This window comes from Melospiza melodia, chromosome 16, assembly GCF_035770615.1.
Source record: "Melospiza melodia melodia isolate bMelMel2 chromosome 16, bMelMel2.pri, whole genome shotgun sequence".
Lineage (NCBI taxonomy): Eukaryota > Metazoa > Chordata > Aves > Passeriformes > Passerellidae > Melospiza > Melospiza melodia.
The window spans coordinates 3,533,057-3,549,340 of record NC_086209.1 but is presented as its reverse complement, the minus strand read 5'-3'; the positions used below and the strand labels follow the sequence as shown (position 1 = coordinate 3,549,340).

The 16,284-nt window shown below is 41.5% G+C and overlaps 1 protein-coding gene across 4 annotated transcripts in view; it reads left to right on the top strand.

The window, feature by feature from the left end:
- ATRX (ATRX chromatin remodeler) overlaps window positions 1–15,384 on the top strand; it is a 69,637-nt gene extending 54,253 nt beyond the window's left edge. For 3 of the 4 annotated variants that reach the window (XM_063170331.1, XM_063170332.1, XM_063170330.1), the window contains 8 exons: window positions 943–1,051; window positions 2,030–2,207; window positions 3,994–4,188; window positions 9,029–9,178; window positions 10,448–10,570; window positions 11,100–11,195; window positions 11,664–11,792; window positions 12,529–15,384. In XM_063170331.1, the coding sequence (XP_063026401.1) occupies window positions 943–1,051; window positions 2,030–2,207; window positions 3,994–4,188; window positions 9,029–9,178; window positions 10,448–10,570; window positions 11,100–11,195; window positions 11,664–11,792; window positions 12,529–12,807 (1,259 nt within the window). In that variant the 3' untranslated portion in view covers window positions 12,808–15,384. Of the gene's footprint in view, window positions 1–942; window positions 1,052–2,029; window positions 2,208–3,993; window positions 4,189–9,028; window positions 9,179–10,447; window positions 10,571–11,099; window positions 11,196–11,663; window positions 11,793–12,528 lie in introns of those variants that run through there. The other variant, XM_063170333.1, reaches the window with a different exon arrangement.
- Window positions 15,385–16,284: the final 900 nt, after the last annotated feature.

Genomic DNA, 16,284 nt, shown 5'->3' with positions numbered 1-16,284 from the left:
GTCTGCTTTTCCTGCCCAGTCTGTCACCAACTCTTGCATGAATTTGCACTTGAGATAAGGGAAAAGTGGCTCAGTGATGGTGACTGCAGATCCCCAGGATGTGTCTCTCACTGATTTATTGTTCCTGCCTGCTGCTTCCTATTCTGAATTTTGTCACCTCACACATTACAAGGTGTCCTTTTGAGGAGTTGTGCCTTTATTCTGAGATTTTAAAGAGGTTGGGGGTTTCCATGTGTGGTAGCTCTGGCCAGCAAAATTAAATTATGGCAAAGTTCAGCTTTCCTGACAGAACTGACCAATCTGCCTCTCTCAATGGATTTAATTGAGCAGTGCTGCTCCCAAAACCATTATTTTCTTTATGATTGATGGCTCAGGGATATCAGTTTTGTACAAATGCCTTGATGGCCAGAGAAAATGGAAGATTACTGAGAGAAGAAAATCCTCCATCAGCTGTAGTTATTTTTTCCCCCAGTCTGACAAGAAGCTGCTGTAACTCACAGGGCAATTAAACCCAAAGATTTTGCTGGATTTCAGTTCCAAAATGAGTTTGACCTTTGAAATCTCCTTTGGAGCATTGACTTCTCAGTGCTGGTTGTGTAGGAGGCTGACACTGGTGCTGAAATGTGAACCTGCCTGGATCCATTGGAAAAGTGCAATTACAGCACCAAAGATGAGATGTAACAGCATCTTTGGGACTTCTAAAATTAACTTTGGCTCCAGGTTAAGGCATAGCTCTGCAAATTTAATAAATACAGAAAGTGTGAAAAATAAGAGGACTTCCCCCCACCAAAAAAAAAAAATTAAAATCAGATATTTTCAAATAACTAAATTTAACCTCAGAACTATTTTTTATTATAAATTTCTCTCTTTAAATTCCAGTTGGTTACCAGTCTGGTTATTTACACCATCAGCATTTTCATAACTTGGCTGTTGCATTTGCAGGTGAAGGAAAATGGTTCAGAAATATTGATTATTATCGCTTGGATGGCTCCACCACAGCTCAGTCCAGAAAGAAATGGGCTGAGGAGTTTAATGATGAAACTAATGTGAGGTGAGATCTCTCCTGAGATAGATGTGCTTTATTTTCCCCTTTTTCTTTCTTTTGTTCCCTAGTTATTATTATTACTTTTATCAGCTTAATGACCTCAGGACCAGGCAAATGATGATCAGAGCTCACACAGCAAACCTGCAGGAATGAATTACTGACTTCAGATTTTCCTTGCTGTTTTCATTGTCCAATTGTACAATTTTTAGATTGTAACCAATTTAAATCAGAGACACTGATTTTATTGCAAGCACTTAAAGGATACAAGGACCTAGGAGGGCTGTGCAGTCCCTGGGCCACTCAGGAGCAAATTAATTCTTTCAGCTGCCTCCAGAATTTGCTCCCAGCCCTCCACTGCTCCTCCAAAATGGGACTTTCAAGTCTGATGTAGATAGAGAAGTACAGGCTTGGATTTGACTGAAGTTAAGGAGCTTCACCTTCCTAGATTTGTTTAAAAAATAAAGTATGTAATTATGGTGCAGTCATTTATAATGTGCAGGGGGAAAAAAGTTAAATTAAGAAGTGAACTAATCCAGTGTTAATAATTTTAAATAATTTATTCTGTCAGGTGTCTGTCGGGAACTGGTTCCAAGTTGAACCAGAGTGAGATTTTTCTGAATCTGAAAAAACCCACAAATATCAAAGTGACAATGTCATTGGAGAGTTACCCTGAAAGTCTGCAGGCCAGGAAAGAGTTTCTATGGCATGGAATCTGCCTGTTTAAAATTATGGTTTAATTTGCTATAACTAATTTCATTAGAGCTTGAAAATGCAAACCCCAAAGTTTTTTCTTCCCCTCCAATTTTTCTTAACAGCTCATTTGCAAAAGGCCTTGATGTGTATTGTTGGGAGAGTATGTTGTCCTTGTAAAATCTGCATCCGTTCTATGCTTAATACATTATTTTAGTGAAATGTTAGTTATTTCAGTATATGAACAAGTTATTTTCCAAAATACTCAAATTTTGCCACTCTTCTCTGTTCCAGAGGCCGCTTGTTTATCATATCCACCAAAGCAGGGTCCCTGGGAATAAACCTGGTGGCTGCCAACAGAGTCATCATCTTTGATGCCTCCTGGAACCCCTCCTATGACATCCAGAGCATCTTCAGGGTGTATCGCTTCGGGCAGAACAAGCCTGTCTTTGTGTACAGGTTTTTGGCTCAGGTACTTTCCTGCTGCACTTTCTGTGCTCTTTCATCCTGCAGTGAAATTTGGGAGCTGGGACTGAGGGCACTGTGCCTGTTTGGGCTGTGTTGGGCTCTGTAGTGACTCCAGTTGATCCAGTCACATTCCAGCTCTGATCTGGAGCAGGGTTTGGCCACTGAAACAGCTCATGAAGGAAAGAGTGCTAAAATAAATGACATTATTTCCTGTGATGTAGCTGCAGCTCTCCCCAAAGAGAGCAGCAGGCACAACTTCCTAAGGATATTTCCTGAGAATCACAAGTGAGGAACCTCAGAGAAAGAGTAAACAATTCTTATCTCTATTCTCTGCCCTTGTTGTTTTGCACATGTGGAATGTGTTAGGAAAATTATTTACCTGAAGGGAGTTCTTAATACAATTCTAGTCATGGTTGTTTATAAGAATTGGCCTATTAGGTCCAAGCTGTGGTGTCAGGCACAGACAGTCATGGGTTTTTCATTGGTATTGTTTTTAGTATCTCTTTAATATAGTTTAGTATAATGTAATGCAGTTTTAATAAAGCAATTGTTCAGCATCCTAAATCACAGAGTCAAATGGCAATCATTCCCTGCATCAGGAGCTCCCTACATTCAATATTCTGAGGTCTCCCTTGTCTGACACTTCACTAACCCAAATTCTGGAATTCCAGCAGTGATTCACATGTCCAGACCAGCCTCAGAACAGGAGTCTCAGCCTTTTTCATTTGCACCCACTAAAAGCTCTGACTGGAGCAGTCCCTGCAGAGGATGGTGGTGTTCTCAGGGAATAGCCCTGCTCAGAGCAGCTCCTTCTGCACACCCTGATGGTCCAACTGCAGTGAAACCACATGGATACAAGTGAATTTTTATAAAAATGCATCCAGTCTTACTTGGAAACTCCTATCACACCCTGCAGATGTTAAAGATGGGTAATATATAAATATGTATAAATATATAAAATATATAAATACATAATATATAAATATATAAAATAACTCAGCTGGACACTGATCTGTGCTTTGAGTAAGGCCATTGTTCCTGTTGGGAGGTGCCTCTTCAGCTTCTGCTTCCCCAGGTGTGACAGAGGAGCCTGGAGCCCTTTCCCAGGAGCACTCAACCCTTGATCCAGTCACTCTTTCCATCCCAGCTGAAGCAGATCCTTGTCTGGGACATGTTACTGTCACAAATGGGGTTTTTCTTCAGGCTTCAGTTTATTTTTGTAGTTTTCTCTGTGCACTTTTGAACTGTTGATATCCTTTTAAAATTACGCTGTTCAGAACAGGCTGTGCTGTTCTCGTCGTTCTCAGTCATCTTTTTTTTCAAAAAATAAGTGATTTTCCTTTTTTCATCAAAGATCTGATTTTTTTTTTTTGTACACAGCTGTGGTGAATTAGGCTTGACTGCCTCCCTTGCCCTCTCCCCTCCACCACAGTGCTATGGGATCTGTTTTCCTTTTCACAGGCTGCTCAAAGCAGCAAAATAAGGTACATGCTGTGAAAATTGCCATTTTTTGGTCAAAATCCTACTTTGGGGAAATGAAGCAAAACTGGATCTCTTAGAAACACCACTAAAAGACCAATTTTCTTCCTCTAGTCACCAGCTAGATGACATCTGTCCCATGCACAATTCCTGCTGGGAAGGAGATGATTTTTCCTTTTATTGCCCAGCAAACAAACAGCTTGAAAGTGGCAGAAACACAGAAACAAGGCACAGAGAGCTGCTGGGTGGTCATTGGGGTTTTTTCACACCTGTGAGCATTGCTGTGGGTGACAGTGGGTGTTTGTGTCCAGGGAACCATGGAGGACAAGATCTACGACCGGCAGGTGACGAAGCAGTCGCTGTCCTTCAGGGTGGTGGACCAGCAGCAGGTGGAGAGACACTTCACCATGAACGAGCTCACTGAGCTCTACACCTTTGAGCCAGACCTGCTGGATGACCCCAACTCGGAGAAGAAGAAGAAGAGGGACACCCCCATGCTGCCAAAAGTGAGTGGTGGCCATCAGCAGGAGTTCTGTGCTGTAAAAACAACCTGGCTGTGTTTAAATGTGCTGCAGGTTTGTGGTGTAGAGCAGTGCTGGCTGCTTGGAGGGGAGGTGGACAGCAGGAAACACAATTAAATCAATAATTAATACAACAAACCCTTAATGAGCTGGGTGAGGAGTGTCCTCTCAATGTAATGGACACTATGAGAGAAAGATTCTTGTGAAAAGACCCAACTTTGCTGGGTGAGGAGTTTTCCCTCAGTGTAATTGACAGTGTAAGGAAAAGTTACTCATTAAACAACCCAACTTTTTAAGTCACAACAAACAAAGACACTTTTCCCCACATTTTGAATGAATAGAAGTTTTACTGCATGAAATTGTGGAAAATTCAAATTACCATCTGAGTGGGTGCTGGTGAGCCCCAGCACAAGCTCAGTTTGTGAGAGGTGGCACTGGAGGTAAGGGTCATCTTAATCCATGTTTCCCTTTGCCAGCACTTTTTGGGTTTTAGTTCCCTATTTAACTTCCTTTAGTAGAGATAAGAGTTGCACTTAGGTAAGAATATACTTTATTTTTTATTTTATTCTCCATTATTTTATTCTTTTTCTCCAAGTCACTTTATATTTAAGATTAGGCTGTGTGTTTATGTTTCATTTATATTCTCTGTGTTTGTGGGCTGCTAAAGACTAATTCATCCTTTAGCTGTTGTGGAATTCTCTGCTTCTTGCCATTTGGAACACATCAGGGAGTGGCCTGAAGTGCATGAGCTGGTTAAAATTCTGTGGTTTGGTCACTCTGCAGTGTCTGGGCATTATATTATATAATTAATAGTATTTTATCTTTTTTTACATTCTTAATTAATGTTTTGTGCATTTATACCTCCACAGAGCCAATGCAGCACCATTCACTGATGCTGCTTCTTATTTTAAAAAAATGTAAAAATAACTAAAAAAGTTATGAATCAAGTGAATCTGTTAGCTTGAAGCATTGATCAATCCAATGCAGCAATTATATTTTGAAGGTTTCTGGTTTTCTATTACAAAATACATCAGGTAATGAATGTGTTTATAAACTCAAAACTTGCTCCATCACTCAGATTTATGTATTAAGTTTATATTAATGCCATCATCAGTGTAAGGTTTGTGCCAGTCAAGTTGAATATGAGCTTTTAACCATTTCCTGCCTGTAAATAGAGCAAATCTGGGGACTGGACTTATTTTTGTGTTGTCTCATGGTTTTAGCAGATGGTATTTTGTCCTTTTGAAGATGTGCATCTCAGTACATGCTGTGTGCAAATTTCTAATTCCTTTTTGTTTGATGGCTGAAAAGGCTGTAAATAATCAAGTAAATTCATCTGTGCAAGGTTCCTCAGCCATGAACTCAGTTACTATTCCTTATTTCAGTGTGATTTTAGCAGAGCTGCATCATTCAGCTTGGTTATTAATCTCCTTAACAATTAATTTAGCAACACACAGCATTTTTCTTAGGTTGATTAAAAATTGGGTTGATAGGAACACATTTTATTGTAACATCAAGTAATTACACAGCATTTAGAGATAAGAATTCTCTTTAAGATGCTGTAAGATGAGGGCTGGGTAAAAATACCACTTTTTGTGCTTTTACATTGTTTTAGAGTCCAAGGGCAGAGCAGAGTCCTCAGAACATGGGGACAAGGAGGTTTGAAAATGCACCTTTTAGAACTGCCCCTTTCTGGAGGGAATTGTGAACAGGAATCAGGGGAAATGGGTTCCATCTTTTCTCCAACCATCTGAGCCCAAATGTGGAAAACCCTGTGGGGAAATTGGTTTTGTTCTCAGAAACCTGCCAGGGGTTTCCCGCAGTGGGAAGGGTGTGCAGGAATCCTTGAGCCAGGATTCCTGTGGGATGAGGAGGGATCATTCAGAGCTGAGTGTCGAGGTGCTTCTGACTCCTTTTTCACTTCCTGGATAGAAGAAAAACCCAAATATTTAATTTTTGTGTTTTAATGCGATGGGAGGATTCATTCTACATTGTTTTAAAAGTCAGCAAGTGAAGAAACAAATCCTGCTTGGTTTTAAACTAAATCCTTGAGAATTTTGGCTTTACAACATCCAGCTTTGAGTCCAAGAGCAGTTTTCTTGGAAAGTGCTGTTAAGGAGGGAGAAGGTGTGGAATGCTTTTATTTTGTGTAAAAATGGCAGTGCAGATGTGCAGTCTGTTGTTTTCCTGAAGATTACTCAAATTTCATGGCCAGTTTTAATTGGAGCAGCAGTTTTCTGCCCTCTGTGCTCTAACAGGACCTTGGGGTGTGGAGATTGTCAGGGAAGAAATGCCTGTGGTGCTCCAGGGCTCTGCCCTCAGCCCTCAGAAACAGCTTCTGGATACTTGGGGTTAGCAGAATATTTATAACACCAATGTGGTTCACATCAATTATTTACTCTTAATTTCCATTGTTTGATTTCATTCATCCCCTATCCCTGCCCTGCTGGAAAGGGCTGCTTTGAAATTTCAGTCCAAAAAAGGTTTCTGAAGGCTGAATGATCACTTGGTCACCTTTGCTGTAGTGAAATATAGAAATAAGGATATATTTCTGTAGTTATATAGAAATATAATTTCCAGAATAGTTCAGAACAGTCCATGAGCTGGACAATGGCAGTGTTGGGGCACTGGGTGTCCCTCAGAACTGGCCCTGCTGTTGCCCCCCTGCCCTGGGCTCATTCCCCATTCAGGGAATTGGACTTGAAGTCACTTTTTTATTGATGTGAAATGTAATGCAGATTGGGAAAGCAGATTAAAATCATAGTTCAGGTTCACTGGATATGGATATCAGCATTTTATACTACCTCAGGACAGAGACATGTGCTTTACTGTGCTTCCATACTCAGGGACAGCTTTGTGAATTTTGATCTCAGGATTAGAAGAATTTGCTTCTTATTTAATTTTTTTAATTTTTATTTTTAGCTTTAGTATTAAATATTCAGCTGGTTGAGAAAAACCTGTGAATTACAACATAACCTGCACTCCTTCATGGAGGATTTCCTTTCTAATACAGTGATCTCTCAGTAGCATTTAATTTCCATCAGGATTTTAAAAAGACAAATGTCTTTTTTAAAATTCAAACCCCTTTTTCAGTCTCTCTTAATATTTTCATTAAAATTCAAACCACTTATTTCAGTCTCTCTTCATATTTTCATTCATCACCAGGATTTCATCCTACAGCTTACAAACCAATTGAGAATCATTATTCTATCAACAAGCTAAACAAATGTAAAAGAAATGTAATATAATAGAAATATGATATGATAGAATAGAATAGAAATATAATAGAAATATGATATGATAGAATAGAATAGAAATATAATAGAAATATTACATGATATGGTATGATATGATATAATATGATATAATATAATATAATATAATATAATATAATATAATATAATATAATATAATATAATATAATATAAATATAATATAAATATAAATATAATATAAATATAATATAGATATAATTATTCTGGGGTTTTTTATGTGTAAGGTGGATTTAGTATTTTTTTTTAATTGTGAGATTGAACTAAATGCATCCCTGTTTTCAAGCTCCCATGATTAAAGTCAAGACAAACAAAGTTTAGGCAGAGAAGAGCAAAGCCCCAGTTGGGTGTAAATGAGAGCACATTTGGAGGGCTGTGCAGGCTGGGTTAAACTCCAGGGCTGTTTCCAGCCCTGCTGTTCCCAGAGTGGTTCCTGCACCTCCAGAACCTCCTCAGCCTCCTCTGGGCTTGGTGTCCCCCCATCCCAGCCCCTCAAATCCCCTGCTCTGCCCCCCGTGCCCTGCAGGATGCAAACCCCACCCTGGATGTGCTGGGAGGAGAAATTGTGATGAAATTCACACCAAGCAGGAGAAGGGTGGGACAAGGAGCAGCTCACTGATAATTGGTTAATGTAATTAACATTTCAACACACAGAAACAAACAGCTTTGTGGAGCTGCTGGGGCAGAACCCTGCTCAGGACTTCCACACTCAGTTCCCAGCGTGGCTGCAGAAATCTTTTTGTTTGTTTGTGGGTGATTTTTTCAGTCATTGTTCAGCTGAGATTCTGAAATGCCAGAGCTGGGCTGGATTCCTGCTTGTGCAAACCTGGCACAGTGAGGGCAGGACCTGGAGGGGCTCAGCTTCCTCCTGGACTGTGAATCCTCTCAGGAATGGTTCAGTGATGCTTTCATATTAGCAATTTTAGCCTGAATGCTGAGGTGTGTTGGAGCTTCCTTAATTCATGAAGCTCATCAGGCACAATAATCATGTAAAAACCCTGTTTAAGAAGGACCTCAGGAAAGGAGCTCCTGAGGTGCAGCAGGAGCAGTTTCCCCTATCCTGTAGGGATCTTCATCTTCTGCAGCATCACCTTGCCTGTCAGACAAAAAGGTTTGACTTAAAAAATTGGAGATGTTGGACCCAAAGTAGTGCTCAGTGTTTGAAAGCTGTAGAGCTGCTGTTTCTGGATGATATATGCAGATGTTTCTGTATAATAAATGCAGATGTTTCTGTATAATAAATGCAGATGTATTGGTGGGTCCTGTCTGTTGTCCAGCCTAAGCAAAGGAAAAGCCACTGAGAACATTCCATTCTTTTTAGGTGCATTTATTGTTGTGGAATCTGAGTGCATTCCTGTGGTTTATTAAGTAGCTGCACTATCATCTCTGCAACAGATTGTTAATCCATTGCTCTCTCTCTGAGGAAAATTGTACTTTTAAATGATTTTCCAGTTTGATTGTGCTGTGGAGGGCTGATAGCTGTGTGTGGAATGGGGAGGGAGCACAGGGCAGAGCTGCTGAGTGACTCCTCCTTCATGCCCTGCTTTGAGCAGGACACCATCCTGGCAGAGCTGCTCCAGATCAACAAGGAGTACATCGTGGGGTACCATGAACATGATTCACTCCTGGACCACAAGGAGGAGGAGGAACTCACTGAAGAAGAGAGGAAGGCAGCCTGGGCAGAATATGAAGCAGAAAAGAAGGTAAAGCTGTTTAATGTGGTTTATGTATATGAAAATAACCTTTCCAGGTTTAGAGTCCCAATAACCTTTTCAGTTTGTTTTTGGATAATTAAATATTGTTATAGACCAAGAAATAAATATGTAAAGCAAATATTGACATAGGAGGGATGGAGATACTTGGTCTTTTTTGCTCCTTCAGTGCTGGTTCTTTCTGTGTGTTTGCTTTGCTGCTTTAATTACAAGTTCCTTTCACACCTGCATTTTTTTTCTAATTGATGTTAAAACTCAACTGATGTCCTGTGTAACCCCTCTTTTCCCATGTGAGGGTGTCCCTGTCAGAGGTTGTGTGACAGTGTCACCTTCTGAGCTAATCCACACATTAACATAAAACCAGTGCTTGATGATACAACAGAAATCTGAAATTACAATAAGGTGGAACCCTGTTCCCATTTTGTTGTCCTGTATTGTATCAGATACAGTTGGTGGTGATTTATTTCCCCTAACTGAGTGTGTGGGGTGCACCAAAGCTCTTTGTGTTCCTAAAACTAAAGCTGTGCCTTTGTCCTTGGCAGGGTCATAAGGGAGGTTATGGAAATGCCACCAAGGTTGAAATTCTCAGTCAGATTTGTTGGTGTTACCCCAAATTACCTTTTGAATTTCAGTGAAAAGCCTTCAACTAAAAGTAGAAAAAGTGGGTGTATAAATTGCCACTGATCACTGATGAAGAGGTTTGGGGAGGGAAAAGAAATAGGGAAATAAAGAGTAAAATGTGAAGTTGCCCTGTGAGAAATCCAAATGGGCAATGAGCTTTACATTCCTGAGCAAATTGTGCATTTTACTTTTTCAGAATTTCATTTCAGGCTGGTCAAACTCTACATTAAGTAGTGGGTTTTCAATATAAAAAATTATCTTAACCAACTTAAGCTGTACTAATAAGCCATGATCATTTATGTTTCAAATATTGACAAGCTAAACCCAAAGGTTATTGAACACTGGAGCTTGGGTTCCTCTGTGACTGAAATGGGGTTCTGAGCTGAGCTTGGGAACCTCCATGCTCAGCGTTCAGGGCCTGTGGCTGTCCCTAGGGCTGCTCTGGCTGTGTGGTTATTGCAAAATTATCAGTGTGGTTATTGCAGAGTTATCAGTGTGGTTTTATCAGAATTATCAGTGTGGTCATTGCAGAATTATCAGTGTGGTCATTGCAGAATTATCAGTGACCAGTGCAGAATTCTCGATGTGGTTTTTGCACAATTCTCAGAGTTGGTGACCAGTGCCCTCTGTGTTTTGCAGGGCATGACCATGCGTTTCAACATGCCCACAGGGACCACCACAATGCCCACAAATTTCAGCTCTCAGACTTATATTCCTTACAATCTGGGTGCTCTGTCTGCAATGAGTAACCAACAGCTGGAGGTAAGGAGCCCTGCATGCCTGTGTTGCTGCAGGGGTTTTCTCTCACAAATTGTGGATAATGTCAGCCCAAAATATTTTTATATTTTTGGATGTTTGGGGGTGGGTGGGGGTTGCATGTAGCTTTATTGAAGTTTAACTTGCATATATATAAATCTATACCTGGGCAGATTGTCAGGATTCTGGAGCATCACCTGCCTTCTTTGCAGACTTTAATTACCACTTTTGAAACTGTAACATCTTCAAGTCTGTATGGTGGAAAATTTACCTGGGTTTTTACCATTCTCATGCTGGTCTGAAAACCTGTGGGTACAAAAATAGGTTTTTACAAATTGTATGGTTTATACTTGTTGTTCAACTGCTCTGTGCTAAAATTCAAATAGGTTGCAGCTTAGAGTCATTGACTTGTGCAAATTGAGAGCAGAGAGGTAATTGAAGTCTAGGTATGTACAAGAGGAAGATTAAGAAGGCTGGGGAAGAAATGTGTTTGTTGTTTCTGTGCTTTATAACTGATGTTGTGATGTTTTCTCAGGACCTCATTAATCAAGGAAGAGAGAAGGTAGTGGAAGCAACCAACAGTGTGGCTGCAGCAAGAATCCAGCCCCTTGAAGACATCATTTCAGCCATAGTGAGTGCAATGGATAACCCTGGCTTAGATCAGGAGTGGAGAACATTAAACACTATCAAACAAAGCTATTGCTACTGCAGATAGTCATCCAGCTAATGAAGTGCATTATTAATGAGTATCATTTCCAGTTGGGAGTGACCTTTATCCCAGCAGTAACCCTTGGTGTGCAGCTGGCACAGAGCCTTACAGGAGTGGCACTTTAGATCCATAAGTATTTGCCATGCTCTGAAAATGCTGTTTTTTCTAGAAATCAGAGCAGCAATTACAGGGAAGTAGTTATTGTAGTTTGTGGACTGCTAATTGCCAGTTAGGAGCACTAATAACTGCTGGTTGTGGTTCTGGTTCTGCACTCACTGGAAGCTGGGCTGGTTTAACTCTTGGTGCAACTGCTAACATGACACAGGGCCTCAGTTACTGTCAGGTTTTTGTTCAAACCACCAGTGCCAAGAAGGTTTTTTTGCTTTTCAGTGGAAAGAAAACTTGACCCTGACGGAGAGCCAGGTGCAGGCCCTGGCCCTGAACAGGCAGGCGAGCCAGGAGCTGGATGTGAAGCGCCGGGAAGCCATTTACAACGACGTGCTCGGGAAACAGCAGATGGTAAAACATCCTCCATTTATTTACCTACTGCCAGAGCTTGAATGAAGATCTTGTATGTGCTCATTCCTGAGCTACAAGTGTACGTTTAGGCACATAAATATCCCTCACAGAGTGGTCAGCAGCGTGCTGGAGTTCATTGCTTGGCCTCAGGGAGGGAGAGGTTCATGAAAAAGCCACTCTCCAGGTTTTGGAGCTGAAGGGCTTTGCTGCGAGGTCATGAGGCATAAAGAGAAATCTGATTCCCAGAGCTCAGCCAGCCACTTAGGAAACACATCTTAGAGAGTGTTGGTAATGTTGTTTTAGCTTAGAATTACTCTGCAGAATCTGAAAGTTGCCCAGATGATGTCAGAGGGAAGAGTTTCTCTCTCAGGCAAACAAACACTGACAGTGCACAGGCGGGACTTTCAAAGGGAAGATGAATGGTACCTGACAGATGATGATGTAACTTATACCTGGGAATCATTTCACAGTAGAGTACACGTTGCCATGGCAACTCCCCTAAATGCTGCCTGCAACACAATAGCCAAGTCTTCAGGAGAACTGAGCCCTAAATGCTGTTACTAAATGGTTTCTGCAGTAATGGGCTGCTGAATGCCATCACATTAGGGATGGTGATAACAATGGGGCTTTTTCCCCCAGCCATGCTGTCCCTAACAAATTGATTTGAGCCCTGAACCTGATCCCGGGAGCAGGGGGACGGGTGGTGCACTCAGGCAGCTCTGCTTTCCCTCCACAGTTGATCGGCTGTGTCCAGAGGATCCTGATGAACCGGCGGCTCCAGCACCAGTACAACCAGCAGCAGCAGCAGCAGATGTCCTACCAGCAAGCAGCCATGAGCCACCTCATGATGCCAAAGCCTCCAAATCTAATCATGAATCCTTCCAGCTACCCAGCCATAGATGTGAGAGGAATGTATCAGTCAGTGTCTGGTGGGATGCAGCCACCACCCCTACAACGAGCACCACCCCCAATGAGAGGCAAAAATCCAGGGCCTTCCCAAGGGAAATCAATGTGATTTTGCACTAAAAGCCTAAAGGATTGTTAAAATCAGAGAAAGAACTTTTTATTTTTTTAGGAATCAATGGCCTAACAGAACTCAACTGTAAAAAAAAAAAAAAAAGGAATTAAAAAGAATAGTTTGGTTGCTCCCCTTAAATACCATGTTCCATATTAGTGTTTCAGCTTTGTTTAAATAGGTCACGATGTTTTCCCTGTTGTCAGTGATGTTGCCTAGAATCTTCTTACATATGTTGAGTACAGGAGATAACAAGTTGTTTTCAGTGAAAACAAGTCCTCCCCTTACAGTAGCATCTCCACAGGTTTCCTGTCTAAACTCCTACGTTTGCTTTTCGTGGCTGCAAAGCTTTGGGAAGCGTAGGAAGGACTGCAGGTCTGTAAGTTCAGTCTGACATATGTGAATTGAAAACAGCTGAGTTCTTGATTAGAGTTGATTCCTCAAATTATGGAATACTTTTCTGCTTGCCCATTTCTTTCTATTAGTGGGAATGTTGTAACAGAAATAGTTTAGTTTCCTTCACGGGTCATCTGTGCTGAATGGAACAGGAGCTGAAAACGCTCCCTGAAACAGAACAGAGTGCAATATTTGTAACTACTACTGCTCTGAGACACAGGGAACTGTGCATCCAGCCTTAAACAGGACTGGGCCTTCCCCAGTCTGCTGCCATTTCTTATTTTCAGTTCCATGTGATGGAATAACAGCTGATGGTCTGGAGTGGAGATGCTTTTCCTTCACAGGCTGATCCCTGCTGTGGAGTCCAGCACAAAGCACATTTCTGTAACTCCTTCCTGCTGGTGCTACTGTCTCCTCCATTGCCGGCAATGGGGGACGGGCCAACACAGCTCCATTCCTGTCTTTTGGGGTAAACTGGTGGTGGTGGCCAGGGTGAGGTGGCCTCTCAGAGAACCCCCTGTCAGAGAGCCCCCTTTAACGTGGCACAGCCACTGCCCATTGGAGATCCATACAGAGAAAGTGCTGTAGCAACTTCTGGAGCTGCCAGGAGTGTGAAACGACTTTACTGACAGAGATGGGGTTATGCACTCCTCCCCACCCCTTCAGCTGTGTGAAAACATGGGTTAGGACACAAAGAGCGTGATTTTGCTTTTGTTTCTGTTCTGGTGTGGGGTTTTTGTAATGTAGGCCAGAGATAAATTTCAGGTTTATTCTATACCATTATCACTCTGCCCACACTTGTTGTGCTTGTCAGGTTATTAAATACAAATAGGACTTTACTTTGCATAGACTTTGGATGATTCTTACCCCCCCAAAAAACCCCATTGATCATCTAGGGGCACAAGTAAGTGGCAGGAACATGGAGATGGTGGTGTGTGGACGACACAGGGCTCTGGAGACAGATGGAGGCAGTGGCTCCACAATGTGCTGGACTCTTCTGATGCTGGTGTGAACTAAAACAGTTTTGGTTTCTGGGAAGTTTCTTGCAAGAGTTTGAGTTCTTGCCCTGAATGGACAAGTTCTGCAGATGTTCCACGATGTTTTGGTGTGTGACTCACACTTGGTTTGTGACGTGGACAGAGGTTGGTTGGGCTGCTGCAAGCCCAGCTGACAACTTTCTGTCTTGGACTCTTTGATGACAAGATACCACAAAAGACCCTCAGTGTGTTCTAGTGCTCTGCCAGCTCTACAGTTAACTCTGATCTGGGGGAGGGAGCAAAGAGAGACATGTTGGCACTAGAAGAGACAAAAGTGAGATGTTGAGACAAACATTTGAAGGCAAATGTACTCTGGGTAACTGTCACCGATATTCCTACGTGTTGTGAATAAGAGAAGTACTTTCTACCAAACCTGGGAATGTTAAGTGGAGTTTTACAGTAACTCAAAGACTTAAATGTGGAAGTTTTAGGCAACATTGAAAGGCACATTTTATTTCATCCTGGACAAACCTATGGATAACAGAAGACTAATGCACAAGAAGGAGTACAAGATAAGCATTGAAGTAAAACCTGGACCACTTTGCTTACGTTTCTCACTCGACATTTTAGCTGCATAACAACGTGCTTTGAGTATAACATCAGGCTTTAACCAGTACTTAAAGACAGAAGATACATCAGTAAGATAATAAAAGGCTCATTTTTATATTTGTTTTAGATGTTTTAACTAGATAAAAATGGCTTAAGATGACAAATAAAAATGTTGCTTGTAATACAGTTTTGCCTGCTAAATTATCCACATTTTGTAACCTGTTTATTCCTTTGGATGTAAAGCGTTTTTGCTTAGTATCGTGATATTGTATATGTTTTGTCCCAGTTGTATAGTAATGTTTCAGTCCATCAACCAGCTTTGGCTGCTGAAATCATACAGCTGTGAAGACTTGCCTTTGTTTCTATTAGATGGCTTTTCAGTTCTGTATTAAATATCTTAAGTACTATAGAAAAGGTGTCCCCTCTTCCTATAAGGCTGTTTTGTAATATATATAAGGACTGGAAATGTGTTTTTAAAAAAGAAGAAGCATTCAAGTATGACAATATACTATGTGTTTTCACCATTCAAAGTGCTGTTTTAGTAGTTGAAACTTAAACTATTTAATATCTCATTTAATAAAGTGACCAAAATACATCAATGTGCCTTGTGCTACATTCACAGTCCAGTGTTAACTCCACAGGGATTCAGCCTGGGAATGTTCTTTGGAGAACTGTGCTGTGAGTTGAAGCTCTTAATGTTTTCTACAATGACTTTAGTGGGTGTAGACATTGATTTCATTTAGGGAAAATAGCTGTGGTCCAGATTTCCAAATTACTCTGTTAATAGCAGCTTCTGCCAATCTGTCTGTTAAAAATGAAATGAGGTGTCCAGCAGTGAGATGGTTAAAAATGAGTTGAAGTTCTGCTGAGTCAAATCAGAATGAGGTGCTGCTGTATTTTAACCTGGTAGTTGTACTTCTCCTGTCCTTAGTTATTAAATCCCCCCTGTTGGGCACAACACCCCCTTTCCTATGCAAAGGAAAGTGCAATAATTGTGTTTAAAGGTGCCCTCTCCTCGTTCCCTGACACTGCAGGGCTGCCCAGGGGTCTTGGTAGAGCTGAGGGAGGTGGGAATGGTGTCTGAGGTGGAAATATTGGAGTTGTTCTCCAAGGGGCCCTGTGGGCAGCGTGTTTTTAAATATCCCTGGGACTGATGGGAGGCAGTGGGCAGCTCAGGCTGGATGTGGCTGTCTGTGTTGGGCTGGGAAGTGTCCTGGGACGAGTCCCATGTCCAGAATGTTGGGCTGAGGTGTCCCAACACTGACCAGCCCCGTTGCTGTGTCAGCTGTGCCCAGCCTGAGCAGCTTTTGCCTTTATCTTAAAAGCAAAACCACTCTGCACACAGTAAATGAAACTAAATTCATCAGTTCAAGCAAAAAACAGTTTTGAAGTTGGATAGATTTTCAATGTTTATGGAAAGCCAAACATCCTAAATGTTCCCAGCTGGAGGAGTCTGGAAAAAAGCTGGTGTTGCAGCCCCAGCACCAGTAACCAC